Source organism: Cicer arietinum, chromosome 1 (genome assembly GCF_000331145.2).
Source record: "Cicer arietinum cultivar CDC Frontier isolate Library 1 chromosome 1, Cicar.CDCFrontier_v2.0, whole genome shotgun sequence".
Classification (NCBI taxonomy): domain Eukaryota; kingdom Viridiplantae; phylum Streptophyta; class Magnoliopsida; order Fabales; family Fabaceae; genus Cicer; species Cicer arietinum.
In genome coordinates, this window is record NC_021160.2 from 3,072,062 (window position 1) to 3,090,852 (window position 18,791).

The following is an 18,791-nucleotide window of genomic DNA, read 5'->3' on the forward strand; positions in this document are numbered from 1 at the left end:
ATATATAACAAAAAAATCATTCGATCTAAACATTGAAATGCGCAGTTCATTTTTGAGTTGGATGACTCTTTAAAAAAATTTAATTTGATATAATCTCATTAATGCTGATTAAATTAGATCAATTTGACTTTATTTACATTTCTATTGTAAACACATATGTTAATACTAATATTATAAAGTCACGGTAAAATAAAAAATTTGATGCAAGATATAACATATAATATGCTAAAAAATTAATATTATATAATAAAATTGATTGATTATATTTAAAAGATATGAATTAATAAAAATATATTAAATCAAAATAGTAAGTATTATAACAAAAACAAAAACTAATAAATAACATGTGTATGCAATATCTCATACCAATAAAAATAAATAAATATGTGCATTTTTGTTTGATGTTGAAAAAGAATCCCAAAATCGATATAATCTGAGCGATTTAGAAAAAGAAGATAAATATTTAGATATGAATATTCCAACTTATAAAGAAAGACAACAACATTAATTATAAGCTCAAAACATGTCATGGATATTAAACTGTAGTTCTTTTTCCAACCATTAATTTGTTTGATTTGGTATTTGTTGATGTGGGTAACCATTAATTGTAATTTTAGTTTCTCAAATTCACCGAATTAGTTTTGATTCGATAAATTTTTAATGACATATAATTCTATGATATATAATTATTTAGATGTATTAATTATTCACATGTCATTAATTTAATTAAAAATATAAAAAAAATATGAAGTTGAAAGTTCAGTTTTTACGGTATGTTGTTTAAATTTTATAGATGTTAATCATTATACACTCTCGTATCATATATCACTTTAGTTAAAATGCTTCATGTTATCATTTTTTAATTATAAAATAAGAATAATAGACTAAAACTATCTACTTTTAAAATAAGAAAACTAATTTTGTAAATTATTAAAAATAAGGTAATTAAATCTATAATTAAACCTGTTTTTTATTTTAATTTTATTTTCCTCATTAGTTTTTAAAATCTTAACCAGTGTTTTGAAACTAAGTTTTAAAAATTTCTAACAAAATTATTGAAACAATTTTTATTCTTGGGCTTTCAATTTTGAAAAAAAAAAACTTATTTAATAATTTTGTAGGTGTGAATGAATGAAGTTGATGTTAGCGAATGGTTGAAACTGAAACATTTGGAAAAAATCTCACAGGTATCAACAAAAAAAAATAAAAAAAGAGAGTAGGAGGTAAACACTATATAATATATATACATAAACGATAGTTAGTGAAAACAATTCCACAACAAATTTGTGATGGCAACTTGTTGTGAACAGCAATGGAGCGCAACAATGATATTAGTTGTTTTAATCATAGCTTCACCACCGTTATTCACAGCCTGCCGCCCCTCTTTCTCTTCCATCTTCAGCTTCGGGGATTCTCTTGCCGACACCGGTAACTTATATTTCAGCTACCAGCAACCCTCCCAACACTGCTTTTCACCTCCTTACGGCGAAACATACTTTCATCATCCCTCTGCACGTTGCTCCGATGGACGCCTCATCCTCGATTTCATCTGTATTATATCTTCATCTATTAAGAACAATTACTCTTTTTAAATGAAATATTGAGTTATCTGTATTAACCTTCTAACATATACATCCAAATTTCAATTAATTATATTTTTGTTATAAAATGGTTGTTAATTTGCAGGTGAGTCATTGGGAGTTCCAACGGTGAAACCGTATTTAGGAATTAAGAATGGTGGATTGGAAGATAGGAGTGCGAATGAAGGAGTGAATTTTGCTGTTATAGGAGCAACGGCGTTAGATGTTAGTTTCTTTGAAGAGAGGGGTATTCATAATGTTGAAACCAATTATTCATTAACGGTTCAGTTGAATTGGTTCAAGGAACTGCTACCTGCTCTTTGCAATCATTCTTCCACTAGTAAGTTCTCAATTATTCTCTCCCTCAATTATCTATGCGCACTACACACCCACCTTTCCAAAAATATTATTATTTTTATAATTGTTTAGTCGTTGTTACGATAAACTACTTTTTAGTCGATATATAAGGTTCACCAACCGCGAAGGGGTATCCACTCTTTTAAAAGAATTGTATAACTAAGAACTGAAGAATAATTACATGGTCCCAACAAATTTAGAAAGGAGTCACGTAATTTCAATCAATAAAATAATTGATTGAGTTTAATTAACATATACTGTTGGTTTTAAAAATAATACTGATATAATTAATTGAGTTTAAAAAATATACTGTTAGTTTAAAAAAATATACAGTTATAACTAATTGAGTTTAATTAACATATATTGTTATTTTTATTATAATTATTTAGAGATATAACTTTAAATATTATTATAATATAAATCAAACATCTTTAATGATTTAACAATTTTAACTGATCGACATTAGCAAAAATTCTAAAGAGTCACGGTGTATATTGATTAAATATTAATTACGTTTAATTGCAATTTTGATTTTTTTTTTTATTAATTTACAAAATTGATTTCTTTATTTTAAAAGTAGACAGTTTTAGTACTCCTTCATATTTTTAAACTAAGAAATAATAATTTTAGATAATTTAAATGATGTGATATACGATTTCATGATATAAAAGTATCTAAATATATTAATTATTCATATGTCATTAATTAAATTATAAAACAAAAATTATTAAAGTTAAAAATTAATTTTTTAGATAATTTTATTATAATTTTGTGGGTCTTAATCATTTTACATAATCAAATTATATATCACGTTATTTAAAGTATATCATATTATCTTTTTTGTAGTTAAAAATTAGAATAAAATATTAAAATTGTCAGATTTTAAAATTAATGAACTGATTTAATGAATTTATAAAAATAAGAGACTAAAATTATTATTAAATCTATTAATTATATTAAGATTCTTTTATTACTCACCATATCTCACATTAAGCTTTTACTAATTAATACTCTAGTGTCTTATAATAAGCCAAGATGAATTAAAAAAAATAAATAGCATGTGGTCTAAATTTTAAATAATATACATTTATTTTTTTTAATCCATTTTTACTTAATTATAAGATAGAGAAAATAAATTTATTTTTATCACGAGGTTTGACCTCTTCCTCCATTTTTATAATTCGTCAATTTTAATATACTATACATATTATATTAGTTTTAGCACCGCACTTGCACAATTATAAACTCCGATAACTATTTATTTATCAACATACTTTTAATTATTTTAAATATTTTTATGCGACTAATTATAAATGTTATCATGGAGACATAAATTCTCCCTCTAAAAGATAAAGTTGTAAAGTAATACTAATTATATAAAAAAAAAAAATACTATTAATACCGATTTTCTTGACTTACTTAATTTTTATAATTTAATAAATATGAGATCTGTATTTAAAGAAATTAAATTGCAGATATAGTTTAGTTAATTGTAGTTTTAATAAAAATTGAAATATGTGTATCAATGAAACTAGAATACGATTGTGCTAATATTTAAATTTAGTATTTTTTATAAAAAAAAAATTGCTAATATTGCTCTATTTAACTTTCTAATATTCATTTAACCTTTTTAATTTTATCTATTTTTATATTACTTATACCTATAATATCATTCTCTATTTTTTCTTTCTCAAATTATCTATGAGGTGTATGAATGTTCACACGTAATTTTCTCTATTAATTTCACATATTAAAATATTACAATAAATAAAAAGAGAATAACAATTTTATTAAAAAGGTAATTTATAATGCTTTAAGAACAATGTAATAGAAGACACAATTGAAAAGTAATTAATTTTATATTAAAAATTGAAAATAACATGTATTTGAAGATGATTTTGTTATTAAATTGTTGATGCATGTGAGATAAATGAATATTTTTTGATGGAGTATCTATTCTTAGTTATCTATGAAAAATGCGACGATCGACAAAATTAATATAATTTTTAAATTTTAATTCAGTTAACAAATATCGATAATATTAAATTAAATATTTTATAATTAATTATGATAAAATATATATCATTAATAATATAAAGAAATTAAAAAATTAAGGTAATTTTTTAACACAATTAATCAACCACACATGATATGATTGTGATTAATATTTATTTATTGTGGATATTTTAATTATCCGTAATTTTCGAAGGACAACATAACATCAACTTTTTGCAGACTGCCATGAAGTTCTTGAAAACTCGTTGTTTCTTGTGGGAGAGATCGGAGGCAACGACTTCAACTATCCTTTATTTATACAAAAGAGCATATCCGAGGTTAAAACATACGTGCCACATGTAATCAATGCAATAACTTCAGCAATTAATGTAAGATTATTATTTTCTTTTTGTTAAATCAAAAGTTTGTCCCTATAATTTGAACAAGAGTAATATTTCTTTTTGTGTTATAGATGTTAAATTAATCTACATAACTAAAATTTAAGACTTAAATATAGAATAAAATATTCGACTTCATATTTTATTTTTTATAAAATATTAAAGAATTATATTTATATTTTATTTTGTGTTCTAATAATGATACTCTTTGAACTACTTGCATTTTTTATTCTACTAGTTTCTTTATTTGGAAAGATTTTAGTCTTTCAAGTTTTTTATTGTTTCAATTAAATCTCTCCATCCTTTTTTATTTGCTTACAACTTTGAAATTTTCATAACATATTAAAAAGTTTTACAAATTGAATTGATATTTTTTAATTACAAATTGATTAAATTATTTAAATAAAAAAATCTGATTTTTTTCTCTTAAAAACCTAATCTTACATTATGTAAAATTCATTAAATTTATTTAAATTTTTATTTTTAAACTTTTGATTTTATTTTATATCTCAAATCTTTCATCGACCGACAACTTATCTAATAAAAATGAAAGTTTGAAGGACTTATGTGAAATATAGTTGATGGCTGGGCCATGTTTTGTTTAATTTTTAAAATAAAGAACTCAAATTGTTTTATAAAAACAAATGTATCAAAATAGAACATCGGTCAAGCTACAGAACCAAAAGTATATTTTATTCTCAATATATGTTATATGATTCTTTAACTAAACCAATTTGAATTTCATTTTTCAACCATACCAAAATCGATTTTGTATTTTGTGTCTTCACAGGAGTTGATTTATCTGGGGGCACGAACACTCATCGTCCCTGGAAATTTTCCACTGGGATGCAATGCAATCTATTTAACCAAGTATGAAGCCAAAGATAAAAACCAATATGATTCAGCTGGTTGCTTGAAGTGGTTAAACGCATTTGCTGAATTTTACAACCAGAAGCTCCAATATGAGATACATAGGCTTCGAGGAATTCATCCTGATGCTAATATCATCTATGCTGATTATTACAATGCTGTATTGCCATTATATCATTATCCCACAAAATATGGTAATTCAACTACTAAAACTTCCTTTCAAATTACGTTTTCATAGACTAAATTTTAAAAAACTATATCACATTGAATAGAGATATAGACCAAAAAAGTTTATAAGAATGTCCCTATAAAAAAACTAATTAGGAGAAAATGTTATCAACTACTGTCTAATAGAGATTGTAAAGAATGGGTTAGTCTAGGACATTGTTTCATAATTATTATTACAATTTTTATTTAAATAATTGGTAAGAGAGAAATGGAGAACAATAAATTTTATAATATTAATAATTGAGAGAATAAATTATATCAAACGTTATATAAACTTATACAATCAATTATATATACAACTGATTAGTGTAAATTAACTACTTATCAACTATAATTAACTAACCAACTAAGATATTTAATGTAGGTTTTACGGGTCTCAAAGCCTGTTGTGGAATAGGAGGTCCATATAATTACAATACATCAAAAGCTTGTGGCGATCCAGACGTGATTGCTTGTGAAGATCCTTCTCAGTATATTGGGTGGGATGGTATTCATTTGACAGAGGCTGCATATAAATTGATTGCTGATGGTTTAATAAATGGACCATATTGTGTCCCTCAATTTAGTAACTTGTGTTTCATGAATGTAACCAATGAATATGGATATTTCAATAGCTAGTGTGTTTTACCTGTTAGACAAGTCAAGCTGTTGTTTCTGAAGAGTGCAAAATTGGATGATATGTTTTGATTTTTTTCTTTCTTTTGGTTGTGACTTAAAGTTAAAATTTATAGATTTTGTTTTTATAATTGATTTTCAATCTTGGATTTATAATTTTATTTTCTTTTATACGAATGTATTGAAAATTAACTCATATTTATTTTACATAATCAATTCATTTAAAATAAATTTTTACTGTTGCATGTATAACTAAACATATTCAAAATAAATTATTAATGAGGAGTTTTAAGGCTTTCAATAATGTGTATCATCTTAGTTAAATTTAATCCAAAATTTTAAATAAAAAATATTTTTTTATAAGAAGTTGAATGTGTAAGAATAAATTAAAATTAATATAAAAGGTAAAGTATTATGTTTCTATTTAATAGCAAACAAAATATTATTATTTTTAATCTAAAGAAATCAAGTTTGGTACAATATATCTTGAGTGTGAACCTTGATTCTAGATATTTTTATAAAAATGTGGTAAATAAGTGTAATGTAAGAGCATCTCCTCGAAGAATATTTTTAGGTTGCTTGACTTATTTTTTCGTTGGTCCAAATTAGAACACAACATTTAACCAATTAATAACCAACTTTAATTCATTTTACTTTATCTACCTAGATTAAAAAATACTCTGAATCACCTATCCAATGGTGTGAAGAAGAGAGAAGATTAGGGTGTCTTTTTGAAAGCTAAGTTAGGATTGTTCTGGGACGGGACTCTTGTTTGACACCCCCACCTATTTATGTTTCCCACGTTTTTAAATTGAGATTGTTTTTTTACTCATTTTCCAATTGATCGATTGAGTATAATAAAAAATTGTTTTTAACTGTTAAACTCTCTAAAATTTGCATTGCTTGCTGCGATTGCATCCCTTAATTAAGCAACTTCAATTGTCATATAGGCATTGTTAATTTTTCTGCATTAGAAATGCTCTAAATATCTTGTTTAAGTAGCTACAAACTAGAATCAACTAATTGAAGGTATTTGTTTAATTGTGAAAATAAAGAAAACAAACATTTATTTTATGAAAATAATTTTTAAAATTTGTGTTAAATTCATATTTATTTAACTCTCTACTTTTTAAGAGAATGATGTTGTGATAATTTAGAATTCAGTCAACTTTTATATGATCTTCATAACAACTAGTAAAACAACTATGGATTTCTAAAAATATGTATGATCTTCATAATAACTGGTAAAACAAACGTGGGTTTACACGGTTCATTCCTTGTTTACGCATTTTGGAGTAATATGTCATTTGTTTAAGAAAACTTTTTATAAGATACATTTCCATCAAATGTATTTTTGAATATCTGATCTACACACAATTATCTTCCTAAAATACATTTCATATTAACAAATATGTTTAGATCAATGTATTTATTTTGAATACTTTCGTCTATATTAAATTAGAAATAGAGAATAATTATAGATAAATTAAATCAAAATATAATTTTTACTAATTGATAATATTATAATAATTAAAAAAATAAATGAATAAATACAATTAATTATTAAGATCTAGATTCAAAGTCACAAGAACAAAAATAATTGAGAAATTATTTTTGTTTATCAATATAATTGTTCTTTATTAAATTATATTTCACTATTAAATTTTAGGTTAAATATCAATTGTGATCCATTAACTTAATTTCGTTAACGTTTTAGTCTTTTATATTTTTTTTTCCGATTTAATTCTTTATTTTAATTATATTTTTCAATATAATACAAATTTCATCAAATTCGTAACTCAAATCTTCAAATAAACTTATATTTTTATTCTTTATTTAATGTTGTTAGAGATGAAAATATGAATTTATTTAAAGATTTAGTTATGAATTTGATAAAATTTGTATTATATTGAGGATGATAATTAATTTTATAGATTTTGTTTGAAATTTTTTAATAAATTTTTTATATAAAAAAAGAAGAATAATATTATTGACATTTTAAAATATAAAATATTAAATTGTCATTTAAAATTAAAATTAAAAAAAAAATTATAAAGAACTAAATCGAAGTTAAGAGACACGTGGTACTATTTAGCTTAAATATCATCTTCTTTTCTCTATTTTTCCTTTTCCTTACTCTTCTATTTCTATTCTTTTTAGTTTCTTTATTAAGTAAAAGAATAACTACACATGACATTAATTGTTTTTGTCTACACATTCTTGCTACTCTAGTAGATAAAAAAACGATAATGTCTTGGGGCAATATAAAAAGATAAAGATAATTTAATATATGAAGAAATTTTCCGTAATTACCATTTTTTTCTTCAGTACATTGCTTGTTTGTTGAGTGATTAGGAATATGATGGAAAATAAATTAACAAGATGAAATATTGGAATAAAGTAAGAGAGAAGATGAAGAGCAAACAAAAAACATAGAAAGAATAAAAAAAACATAAAAAGCAAGATTTTAGTTCAGAAAAACATAGGTATATATAACTTTCATTTATGAGAACTAGATCTTAAATAGTATATATGGCATTTTTAGTTCGTATATTAACTAATAGATAATAAATTGATTCATATTCACTTACAAAATCTAAATAAAATAAGGGAATATCTTTTATTTGATAAAAAAAACAAAACTAAAAGACAAATGTTTGTAGATAAAGATAGTATAATAGAAAGAGATGTATTATTGAATCAAAATAAAAATAACAAAAAAAATAAAACAATGGCATCGTTGGTTTTTTTGGTGACTACATTGGTTTTTGCTGGTACTTGTAGAGCTTACTACACGTCAATCTTTAGCTTCGGAGATTCCCTTACTGATACCGGAAATCTTAATTTCATTTCTCCACCACTGAGCCCTGATTGTATGCTTCCTCCTTTCGGTCAAACCCATTTTCATCATCCTAATGGACGCTGCTCCGATGGCCGCCTCATCATTGATTTCATCGGTATCATTCATATTCCATCACACCCTTTTTCTTTTTCTTTTTCTTTCATAAATACTCTATCTTTATAACTAACTCTTTCTCTTTCTCTTTGTTGTTCTTGATGTTATTTCAAGCTGAATCTTTGGGGCTTTCCTATGTGAAACCGTATTTGGGTTTTAAAAATGGTGAAGTTACTGGGAATATTGAAAATGGAGTGAATTTTGCGATTGCTGGAGCTACTGCTTTGGATTTAAGTTTCTTTGAAGAGAAAGGGTTTGTTGTTGATGCTACTACAAATTATTCTCTCAGGTTTCAGATTGATTGGTTCAAGGAATTGTTGCCTTCTATATGCAATTCTTCTTCAACTGAAGTTATCTATCTACTCTTTCTATTCTTCACATTTAGTCTCATTTATTACTTGTTTATTGCAATTTTGCATTTATGAATTGCTGACTAATGCTATTGGACTAGTATTTAAAAATCATAGGAAATTCTAAAGATAAATGACTATAATTTTCAGAACTAATAATTCATGACTCTCACCATCTTTTTTATGGATAAAGACAGTGAGATGGTGACCAGATTGACGTCAATTCCATATAAAATACATTTTTTTTTATTGAATTTATATCATTTAAGTCACTATTTCAGTCGTGAAAATAAAGATGAACATTTTTTAAATTCTGGTCCTTAGTCCTTATTAGAATTTGACTTTATGAATTATATAATATATGATGTTTAAATAAAGCTCTGATTGGATAATAACTTATTGCCGTATAGGTGTTTATGTATAAATTATTTCTATAAAAAGATAAAGTCAAACTATTTTCATATAATCAATAACGTGTTTTCATAAGTTGCTATCCTAGTAAAACAACTTATGAAAATGTTATAAGTTGTTTCCTTAAACTCTCCTAAACAACTTCACAATTTTTTATCTCAGTGGATAAACTCAAATATATCAATCTAAACAAGTTCTTATAGTATTAGCTATTCATAATATTTGGAATGGTTCTTCATGTGATGAAATTTGCTAGTAATATAATAAGGATATGATTCAGAAATTTTTATTTGATCTCTCTTAAAGTAATTATTACGAAGCTTTTCAATGATAAGTACTTTGTAATTGTATCCCTTGCTTTTTTCTGTGTGACTGATTATGTTGGTAATTCTGATTTGTGGGATTTCATTCTTTTAGGCTGCAAAGATGTTCTTCACAGTTCCTTGTTTATTGTGGGAGAGATAGGAGGCAATGATTATAGTTTTCCCTTGTTCGAAACAAATGCATTTGAAGATCTTATTACATATGTACCCCAAGTAATATCTGTAATAACTTCAGCAATCAAGGTAAGTATTTAATTCAGTTTTTGAAAGCAGCAATGCTATATGTCCCGAAGAAATCGTTCAAAATTATCGCGAAGTGGCCCGTGTTTCTTTTTAAGAAAAATGAGAATTTGGTTCACTCCACATTTGACGGAAACCACCAAATCACATTGGAACTATTAAAACAGTGAGAATGAGACTACTCTTAGTTTACATTGAGAAACCAAGGAATATTAATTTGTAATTTAATTTTTCTCCAGTTTAAGTCATTTTTTAATCATTGGTTAGTTTATGACTTTTTGCAGGACTTAATTGATTTAGGGGCTGTAACAATCTTGGTCCCTGGAAGTTTACCACTTGGATGCAATCCAGCCTTATTAACAAAGTTTGCAACTATTAATGAAGAGGAATATGACCAAGCTGGCTGTTTGAAATTGTTAAACATGTTTTTTGAATACCATAATGAGCTACTTCAATTCGAACTAAATAGGCTTCGAGTGTTGTATCCTTTTACTAATATCATCTATGCTGATTATTTCAATGCTGCATTGCAGTTTTACAAATCTCCAGAACAATTCGGTAATCTATCCTCTAATCCTCCTAGCTCTGTATGTTATATCAATGTGTTTGTCTCATAAACTATGAAGCACCGACACCAAAAAGGACACTGACACATATACACCCTCATTAATTTAAGGAGATAAAAGTGATTTAATGTAATTGTACATCTGACAAAAACAACACATATCGAACAACATACACAATTCAATATATTGATGCTACATAGGTTACAAGTGAACATAAGAGTTCTGTCGTATTCATGTGCTATTTAGCCATTAGTACTAGTTAGATAACATGAGTCAATAGTTTACAATGGAACTAAATTTGTGGTTTGTTTCACAGTTAGCATGTGTTAGGAAATTTCACTTTCCACTGTAGAAACGCACGTCCAACCCACTTCTAAATTCGTTAGCTTCTTATTTTTCACGGCATAATTGCACGAGGACGCGAGAAATGCCTTACAAATGTTGTTCCAAACACATGCTTAGTATTTTTGTCCTAGAGAACCTGTATGTCATGATTTTTCAATATGACACCAAAACATTGAAAAGTGATATACAAAATTTGCTTCAATGTTGTTACAGGATTTGAAAGAAATGCTCTTCAAGTTTGTTGTGGAGGTGGAGGTCCTTACAATTTCAATGATACAGCACTATGTGGAAACTTAGAGGTGATTGCATGTGATGATACTTCAAAATATGTTAGCTGGGATGGATATCATTTGACTGAGGCTGCATATAGATGGATGGCCATGAGTTTATTAGATGGACAATACACCATTCCTAAATTTAGTTTATCTTGTCTTACTAGTAACACCTCTGCATATTTTATTAACTACACAATGAAATAAAAATCAATGGCACTAATAAAGCTAGAATCTGCAATATGCATATCCAAGATTTGTCTTTCTTTCACTACAAATACTGGAATATTCTAATATCCTTGGAAAATGAAGATACTAGTATATTCACCCAATTGTGTATTTTCCCCTTCTAATTTGCACATTCTATTTCGTGTTTCGTTTCAATTAAACATGCTTTCAAGCAAACACTGTTTAAACGACCGTTGCTAATGAAAAAATCTTGTTGGGAGAATGAGACTATCTTCCTCGTGTCTTAAAGTTTTGTAGCGATTATTAGTAAACATAAACGACGGTTGAATCATGTGAGTATAAATGAAATAATACTTACATTCAATTTCATTTTTGTCATAAGAAGAAGAACAACAACAAAGTACAACCATGCATCTAAAAACTATAATGCTTGGGTTAATATGAAATTAGTTTTCAAAAGTCATTAAATCTCGTAATAAAACTTTCAGTTATCCACCCAGAAATTACAACTCATCAATTTCTACCCATTAATCAAACAAACAAGTGCCACAGACTACAACATTAAAGAAGAAAAAGTGGTGTATATAAAGGTGGGACTATATTTAAAGCTCAACTACATAATTATATTCATCTCATAATTATATATACATCTCTTGTTCAACCAACTTCATCTTCACTAAAACACTATGAAGTTCTATATCATCCTAATCCTCATTTCCTTCACATTTGGTTTCCTTAAGGAAGTTGTTTCAAATCCAACTCCTCGTCCATTCGAGGCAATTTTCAACTTTGGTGACTCTTTAAGTGACACCGGAAATTTCCTTGCCTCTGGTGCTATTTTATTCCCTGTCATAGGTAAGCTTCCTTATGGTGAAACCTTCTTTCAACATGCAACCGGTCGTTGTTCAGATGGAAGACTAGTGATTGACTTCATAGGTATGTAATTGTGTGTTGAATATATATAATTTACTATTTGATGTTGCGAAAAATCACAGTCAAATGCAGTTGATGAACCTCATTCAAGTACGTGTTGTTTTGTGATTGTTCAGGTATAGATCATAAGAATGGAATTTATTTTAAAGCTTATATATCTATTTTAAAATTGTGTATACAAAAAAAAAAACTGCAAAATTATGTATAAGCTATAATAAAATTGTGCAAAAACAGAGAGACATGTTATTATGCACATCATTATATAAAGTGATATTCATTTATGGTATATTTTGGTTGTAGCTGAGGCATATGGATTACCATATTTGCAACCATATCTAAAAGTAACCAAAGATCACCAAAAGATCTACAATGGTGTAAATTTTGCGGTGGCTGGAGCCACAGCACTTGATGTAGAATTTTTCATCCAAGAGGGACTTGCAAAGTTGCTATGGACAAATGATTCATTGAACATTCAGCTTGGCTGGTTCAAGAAGCTGAAACCTTCCCTTTGTACAACTAAACAAGGTGACATTAATTAATATTCCCCAAATGAAACTATAATGTATGAAATTTCAAATAACAAAACTTGAATTTTTTTAATCCCCAAAATAATGTCACAGATTGTGATAGCTACTTCAAAAAGTCACTCTTTGTGGTGGGAGAGATAGGTGGTAATGATTATAACTATGCTGCCTTTGCTGGAAATATTAGTGATCTCCAAGCCACTGTTCCTCTAGTTGTTGAAGAAATAACAAAGACCATCACTGTATGTTATATCCAACAAAGTGAATTTTTATGAATCTGCCTTTACTAAAACTACTTCAATGTCTCCTATTAAGGGTCATGTTTGAAATGGTTGTTTGTTTCATAGGTAGTGAATAGATATTAAGGGTCATGTTTGAAATGGTTGTTTGTTTCATAAGCATTTATTAAGAAAAATAGATAGTAAACTTAAAGTGTCCATTCTTTATAAACATTTAGTATTTTTATCTCATATATTAAGAAAAATAGGCAGTGAATTTAAACTCTTCATTTTATGCGTTGACGTTGTTAAAGTAATTTTTGTGATTGAATATGTGGAACTTGATTTTTCTTATTTTAAGACAAATGAGTAACATTAATAAGAAATTTGTTTCAAATATAATAATAAAAAATATACTAGTAATTTCAGTGTTTATATTTAGGACAAATTATTTTTACAATAAGTGCTTATTATTATAGATGAGTACTATTTGTCATTTTAAGTGCTTATTATTATAGATGAGTAACATTATTTATTTTTTTCATCAATATCCCCTTATTTGTTATAGTCCAATCTCAATTCACCTAACTATTCAACTAATTATTATTAATAATGAGACACTTTCTATCCCACAATAAATGACACTTTTTATTTTTTATGCAATATTAATTACATTTTTCAATTGTACTATACTTTATACTATTTATATCACTCTCAAATCAATATATTTCACTTTTATATCATTTATACATTTTTCTTAAACTGTGTGAAATTTTCGTTGTGAAACGACCATAATATATACTTTAGGCAAAGAAGGGAATAATCTTAAACGAATATTCGCTAAATTATCCCCTTTATTTGCTAGGAACTGATTGCTGAAGGGGCAGTGGAACTTTTGGTGCCGGGCAATTTGCCAATTGGATGTTCTGCTGTGTACCTAACTTTGTTTAGAAGCAAGAACATAGAAGACTATGATAAAAATGGATGTTTGAAAGCTTTCAATGGCTTTGCAAAGTACCATAACAAGCAGCTCAATCTTGCATTAGAGACACTAAGGCAGAAAAATCCTCATGCAAGAATAATATATGCAAACTATTTTGGTGCAGCCAATCGTTTCTTCCATGCACCAAGACACTATGGTTAGTTTGTTAATGTTTTTAGTATCTTTCATTATTCTTCTTTTCTTACTCTTTTTACGCGATTATCACAATGAAATTGATTTGAATAGCTTGTTATAATTAAAGATTAAAATCCCTTCAATCATTTCCATGAAAAAAACAAAATATTATCTATCAGTGACGCAAAAGATTTATCGACTACACGACAATCACATTCCAATCTGATTTGAACATTTTTACGCATCATATTGATTATAATTACCTAAATTTGAATTCTTTAATTGTGTAGGGTTCACTAATGGAGCATCGAGAGCGTGTTGTGGTGGAGGTGGACCTTACAATTTTAATAATTCGGCAAGATGTGGTCATTCAAATTCAAAAGCATGTGCAGACCCAACAACATACGCAAATTGGGATGGAATTCACTTAACAGAAGCAGCTTATAGGCACATTGCAAAAGGTCTAATTGAGGGTCCTTTCACAAATCCTCCTCTCAACCCGTCACTCTTTAAGATAGCATAGACTAGACATTCTATGTTTCATGTTTAATTTTATTAACATTAATGTGTATGTCTGACACCAAAAATGGACAACTTTTCTAATTGGATTCGAAATTAGGTTCTTCACATAGGAATCTATTCTTCCCATAAAACAATGAGCTGATATTTTTTTCACTAATGTTTAAATAATTCAACATTGATCATAAATGAATAGGAGAGTGTCTAACTAAAAATTGACAATAAATACTGGTTAACAAACTTCCATATTCATCATAGTAAATCAAGATTCAAGGTGAAAGTCATATTCAAAATAAACCAACAATAGAAATTCTTATCGATTGATTTCACATTTGTATCAAATTGGATACGAACACAAACCAATTACCCTGAAAAAATCAATCAACTTGTTACATATTACACTCAAAACTGAATCAGTTATATAACAAATAAGAAATATAGACAAAAACACCAAATATGTCAGTAAAATAATGATCATGATTTGCAGACACAAAATGATCAAGAATTTCATGATATAGCTACTATAAAATATAGTAATCATTTTATTAATTAGAGTAAAAAATAAAAATAGTATAATTTTATGAAATCGTGGATAAAAAGTCAATGCAAATATTAAATTATGATTTTCTTGAGGAATAAGTTTAAAGATATGTAGGGCAATTCTATCGCTCAAACTGCTAATTACAACAGCAGGAAAGCAGTCAAGAAACCCATTACTATTAGTAGAATTGATTTACGCCTACACACTAAAAGTGTGCCACAAAGAATACCCTCTCTCGTGGAAATACCACGCCACCCCTAACTCAAGAGGGAAGCGCTCGGCCTTAGGCGCATGTAATTGGTGCAATGAAGAAAAAAACAAACAAAATAGCCAGTCAAAACTGATACCTAAAGAGTCAAAGGAATTTCTCTAAAAAAACCTTGAAAGAGCAGTAAAAAGTAGTAAACATCACCCAATTGATCAATATGTAATTACATTATAAAATCACAAAACATAGAACAAAGCATCAACTAAAATCACAATATAAAATCATACAACTAGTAAATCCATATTCATTAAGATGGTAACATGAGACCAAAAAAGCAAACATCTATCATAACTAGATAGATAGACAAAGAGTAAATAGAAAAACTAGATTAAAGTCTTGGAAAAAGATTGTGGGATCAAGTCTTACAATTTAATACATTGGAAACTAAAATATGAAAAAACATTGATTCCATTTTTAAGCCTCACAAGAAAAACTCTCCATCCATGGACAAAGTAAAATTACACACCATTTAATCTCCCTTCTTCCTAAAAGAGCAGCCCTCTGTTAGTCTTGCTCGTCCACCAGTTGGCTGGCACAGCACAGTCTGACAGTTACCGCATACGACAACAGTTTGAGAGTGGCTAAAGACAGTGGTTCTGTATCCAAGTTAAAAATTGGAAATATATAAGTATAGAGAAATAGAGAAGTATGTATATAATGCCATTGATTATATTATTTGCATAACTATACAGAATGTAGGTTAAATTATCAGATTGCAGGATAGAAATACAATATTACAATCAAGAATTTTAAGAGAGCAAAACAAAGTGTATCAAACTTACATATTGAAGCAACCCTGACATTTTACATCCTGAAATAGAAGAGAGGAAAATAAGTAAAAAAAATTAATTTAATAAACCTTGCAAAAAGAAATCCATAACCAATCTAGTGTTGTAAACCACGTATTGAGGAAAATAGTGACTTGTTTAAATTTCACAATGCAACATAGTTATATCGCCTCTCTTACAGTTATATGACAATATATTGTACTGTATCACGGAACAATTGTGTTTTGTCCAAATTGTCCACTATTTGACAACACTGAGCCAATGGCTCCTTCAAATGAAAATAATAATAATTAGAAACAACATAAAGCACATAAACAATACCATGAAGAAAGAGTTTGGTGACTGAACAAGTCGTTTGAGCTTGTGCTTCCTCTTCTCAAGCTCAGCTGGAGGGTTTAACAAATCAATATCATTCTGAAGAACCTATACAATCCACAAAAGAGTAACAATTAATATTCAGAACACTAAACGGCATAAACAATCTGATTCATACCAGCTAATAGAAGGCAACTAAAAATCACAATATTAAGGAATGTTATGTCACATCATCGAAGTTAGAACAACAAATTAAAAATCAACACAATAAATGATGTTTTTTCACGATCGAATAAATCAACAGAGAAGTTAGATTTAGTTTTTTCACAAACACAAAGTACACACAAAATCTATCTATTTAGCAAAACGTCTTATCGGGAACTTATCGTTTTCACTCTGGAAGTTAAATTTCACACATCAATTTCAATGTTTTACGAAACATTATTATACAATAACATTATAAAAATAGTGGTTCACAGATTTGTATCGAAAGAAAAAAAAAGTAAACATAGATGCATAAAAGAAAAGATATAAATCGCGATCAGATCTGATAGAAGGAAGAAGGTACTCACCATGTTGGCAGAGGAAGTTGGAAGACCAGCGAAACCACTCTAACCAACAAAAACCCTAAAACGAAGTAGACGATGGCAGTGGTTTAGCACGAAATGGTTAAATAAAATTGATTGTCGGGTCTGGCCCAAAATCGGTCTTGGGCTCTTATTGTTACCAAAAACAAAAATTAGTCTCTTATCTATGTGGTGGATTAAAATATTTAAAACGAATAATATAAAATAACATAAAAGTTTAGTATTTATATATTGACTATAATTTTACATCATACTCTAATGAAACTCATTATCTTGTAATATAGACCTATTTAATAATTGACGTCTTTAGAAAATAATTATTGATTATTCTATTTTTATTTAACGTCAATGTCAAATAGTTTGCACTACGACGTAATAATATTTATCTTTTTTTATATAATATATGTTTAATTATAATTTTAGTTACCATATTTTTATTAATTTATAAAATTATTTTTTTTATTTTAAAATCTTATAATTTTTGTTCTCATTTTTATTTTTAACTAAAATGATAATGTGACATATTTTATATATCATAATACAAGTTACGATGATATAAAATAATTAACGCCTATGAAATTATAATAAAAATTTTTAATAATTTAATTTTTACTTTTATTTTTTTCAATTTTATAATTTAAGTAATGACATATGAATAATTAATACATAAAAATGATTATATATCATAAAATTGTATGATACGTCTTTTAAAATAAGTCAAACCATTATTTTTAATTCAAAAATATAAATGATTAATTAAAATTATAAACTTTTAAAATATAAGATCAATTCTTGTAAAATGGTAAAAATAGACGACTAACACGGTAATTAAGTCTATTATGTGATATGATTAACCTAATTAATTAATATTTGTTTTAATCAATTAATTAATATTGTGAATCACTCCATTTATGGGAGATTGGGCTAAATGTGGTTGTTTTACCGATATTCTTCCTTCTAAATCTTTCATTGTTTGATGGTGTTTCATTGTTATATGCCTACATATGAAAATCTTAGGAGTCATGGGTGAACAGTGGTCTCCATTTGTAACAGGTTATGAGACTGAGGAAACTTCTAACTGTTTATTTTTCAGTGGAGGTTTGCATAGAGTTTAGAAACAAATTTTCAAGTAGGTAATCAATCTAGGTGTCCTCGTATTTACGTTGTTTTGACCTCAATAATTATTAATATTCTTTGGATTATGTGGTTGTGGAGAACCATTGTCCGATTTAGAAATATATTATTATTATTATTATTATTATTATTATTATTATTATTATTATTAT

The 18,791-nt window shown here is 27.0% G+C and overlaps 4 protein-coding genes across 4 annotated transcripts; 3 read left to right on the top strand and 1 right to left on the bottom strand.

The window, feature by feature from the left end:
* The first annotated feature begins 1,171 nt into the window (after positions 1 to 1,171).
* Positions 1,172 to 6,185, top strand: LOC101496997 (GDSL esterase/lipase At1g28610-like). The gene is made up of 5 exons (XM_004485821.4): positions 1,172 to 1,551; positions 1,687 to 1,920; positions 4,173 to 4,321; positions 5,121 to 5,394; positions 5,793 to 6,185. Exons 1-5 carry the CDS (start codon positions 1,290 to 1,292, stop codon positions 6,044 to 6,046), a joined length of 1,173 nt encoding a protein of 390 aa, XP_004485878.1. The 5' UTR covers positions 1,172 to 1,289; the 3' UTR covers positions 6,047 to 6,185.
* A 2,554-nt stretch (positions 6,186 to 8,739) lies between these two features.
* Positions 8,740 to 11,838, top strand: LOC101497322 (GDSL esterase/lipase At2g27360-like). The gene is made up of 5 exons (XM_073369275.1): positions 8,740 to 9,000; positions 9,114 to 9,348; positions 10,176 to 10,326; positions 10,608 to 10,881; positions 11,448 to 11,838. The coding sequence occupies exons 1-5, from the start codon at positions 8,775 to 8,777 to the stop codon at positions 11,711 to 11,713; spliced, it is 1,152 nt and encodes a 383-aa protein (XP_073225376.1). The 5' UTR covers positions 8,740 to 8,774; the 3' UTR covers positions 11,714 to 11,838.
* A 449-nt stretch (positions 11,839 to 12,287) lies between these two features.
* On the top strand, positions 12,288 to 15,162 carry LOC101497643 (GDSL esterase/lipase At5g45910-like). The gene is made up of 5 exons (XM_004485823.4): positions 12,288 to 12,631; positions 12,929 to 13,153; positions 13,249 to 13,394; positions 14,236 to 14,509; positions 14,778 to 15,162. Exons 1-5 carry the CDS (start codon positions 12,382 to 12,384, stop codon positions 15,008 to 15,010), a joined length of 1,128 nt encoding a protein of 375 aa, XP_004485880.1. The 5' UTR covers positions 12,288 to 12,381; the 3' UTR covers positions 15,011 to 15,162.
* Positions 15,163 to 16,001: 839 nt separating this feature from the next.
* Positions 16,002 to 17,629, bottom strand: LOC101497979 (small ribosomal subunit protein eS27y-like). Its single transcript, XM_004485824.4, has 4 exons — positions 17,491 to 17,629; positions 16,925 to 17,026; positions 16,598 to 16,626; positions 16,002 to 16,411 (listed from the first exon to the last, which is right to left on the bottom strand). The coding sequence occupies exons 1-4, from the start codon at positions 17,491 to 17,493 to the stop codon at positions 16,285 to 16,287; spliced, it is 261 nt and encodes an 86-aa protein (XP_004485881.1). The 5' UTR covers positions 17,494 to 17,629; the 3' UTR covers positions 16,002 to 16,284.
* Positions 17,630 to 18,791: the final 1,162 nt, after the last annotated feature.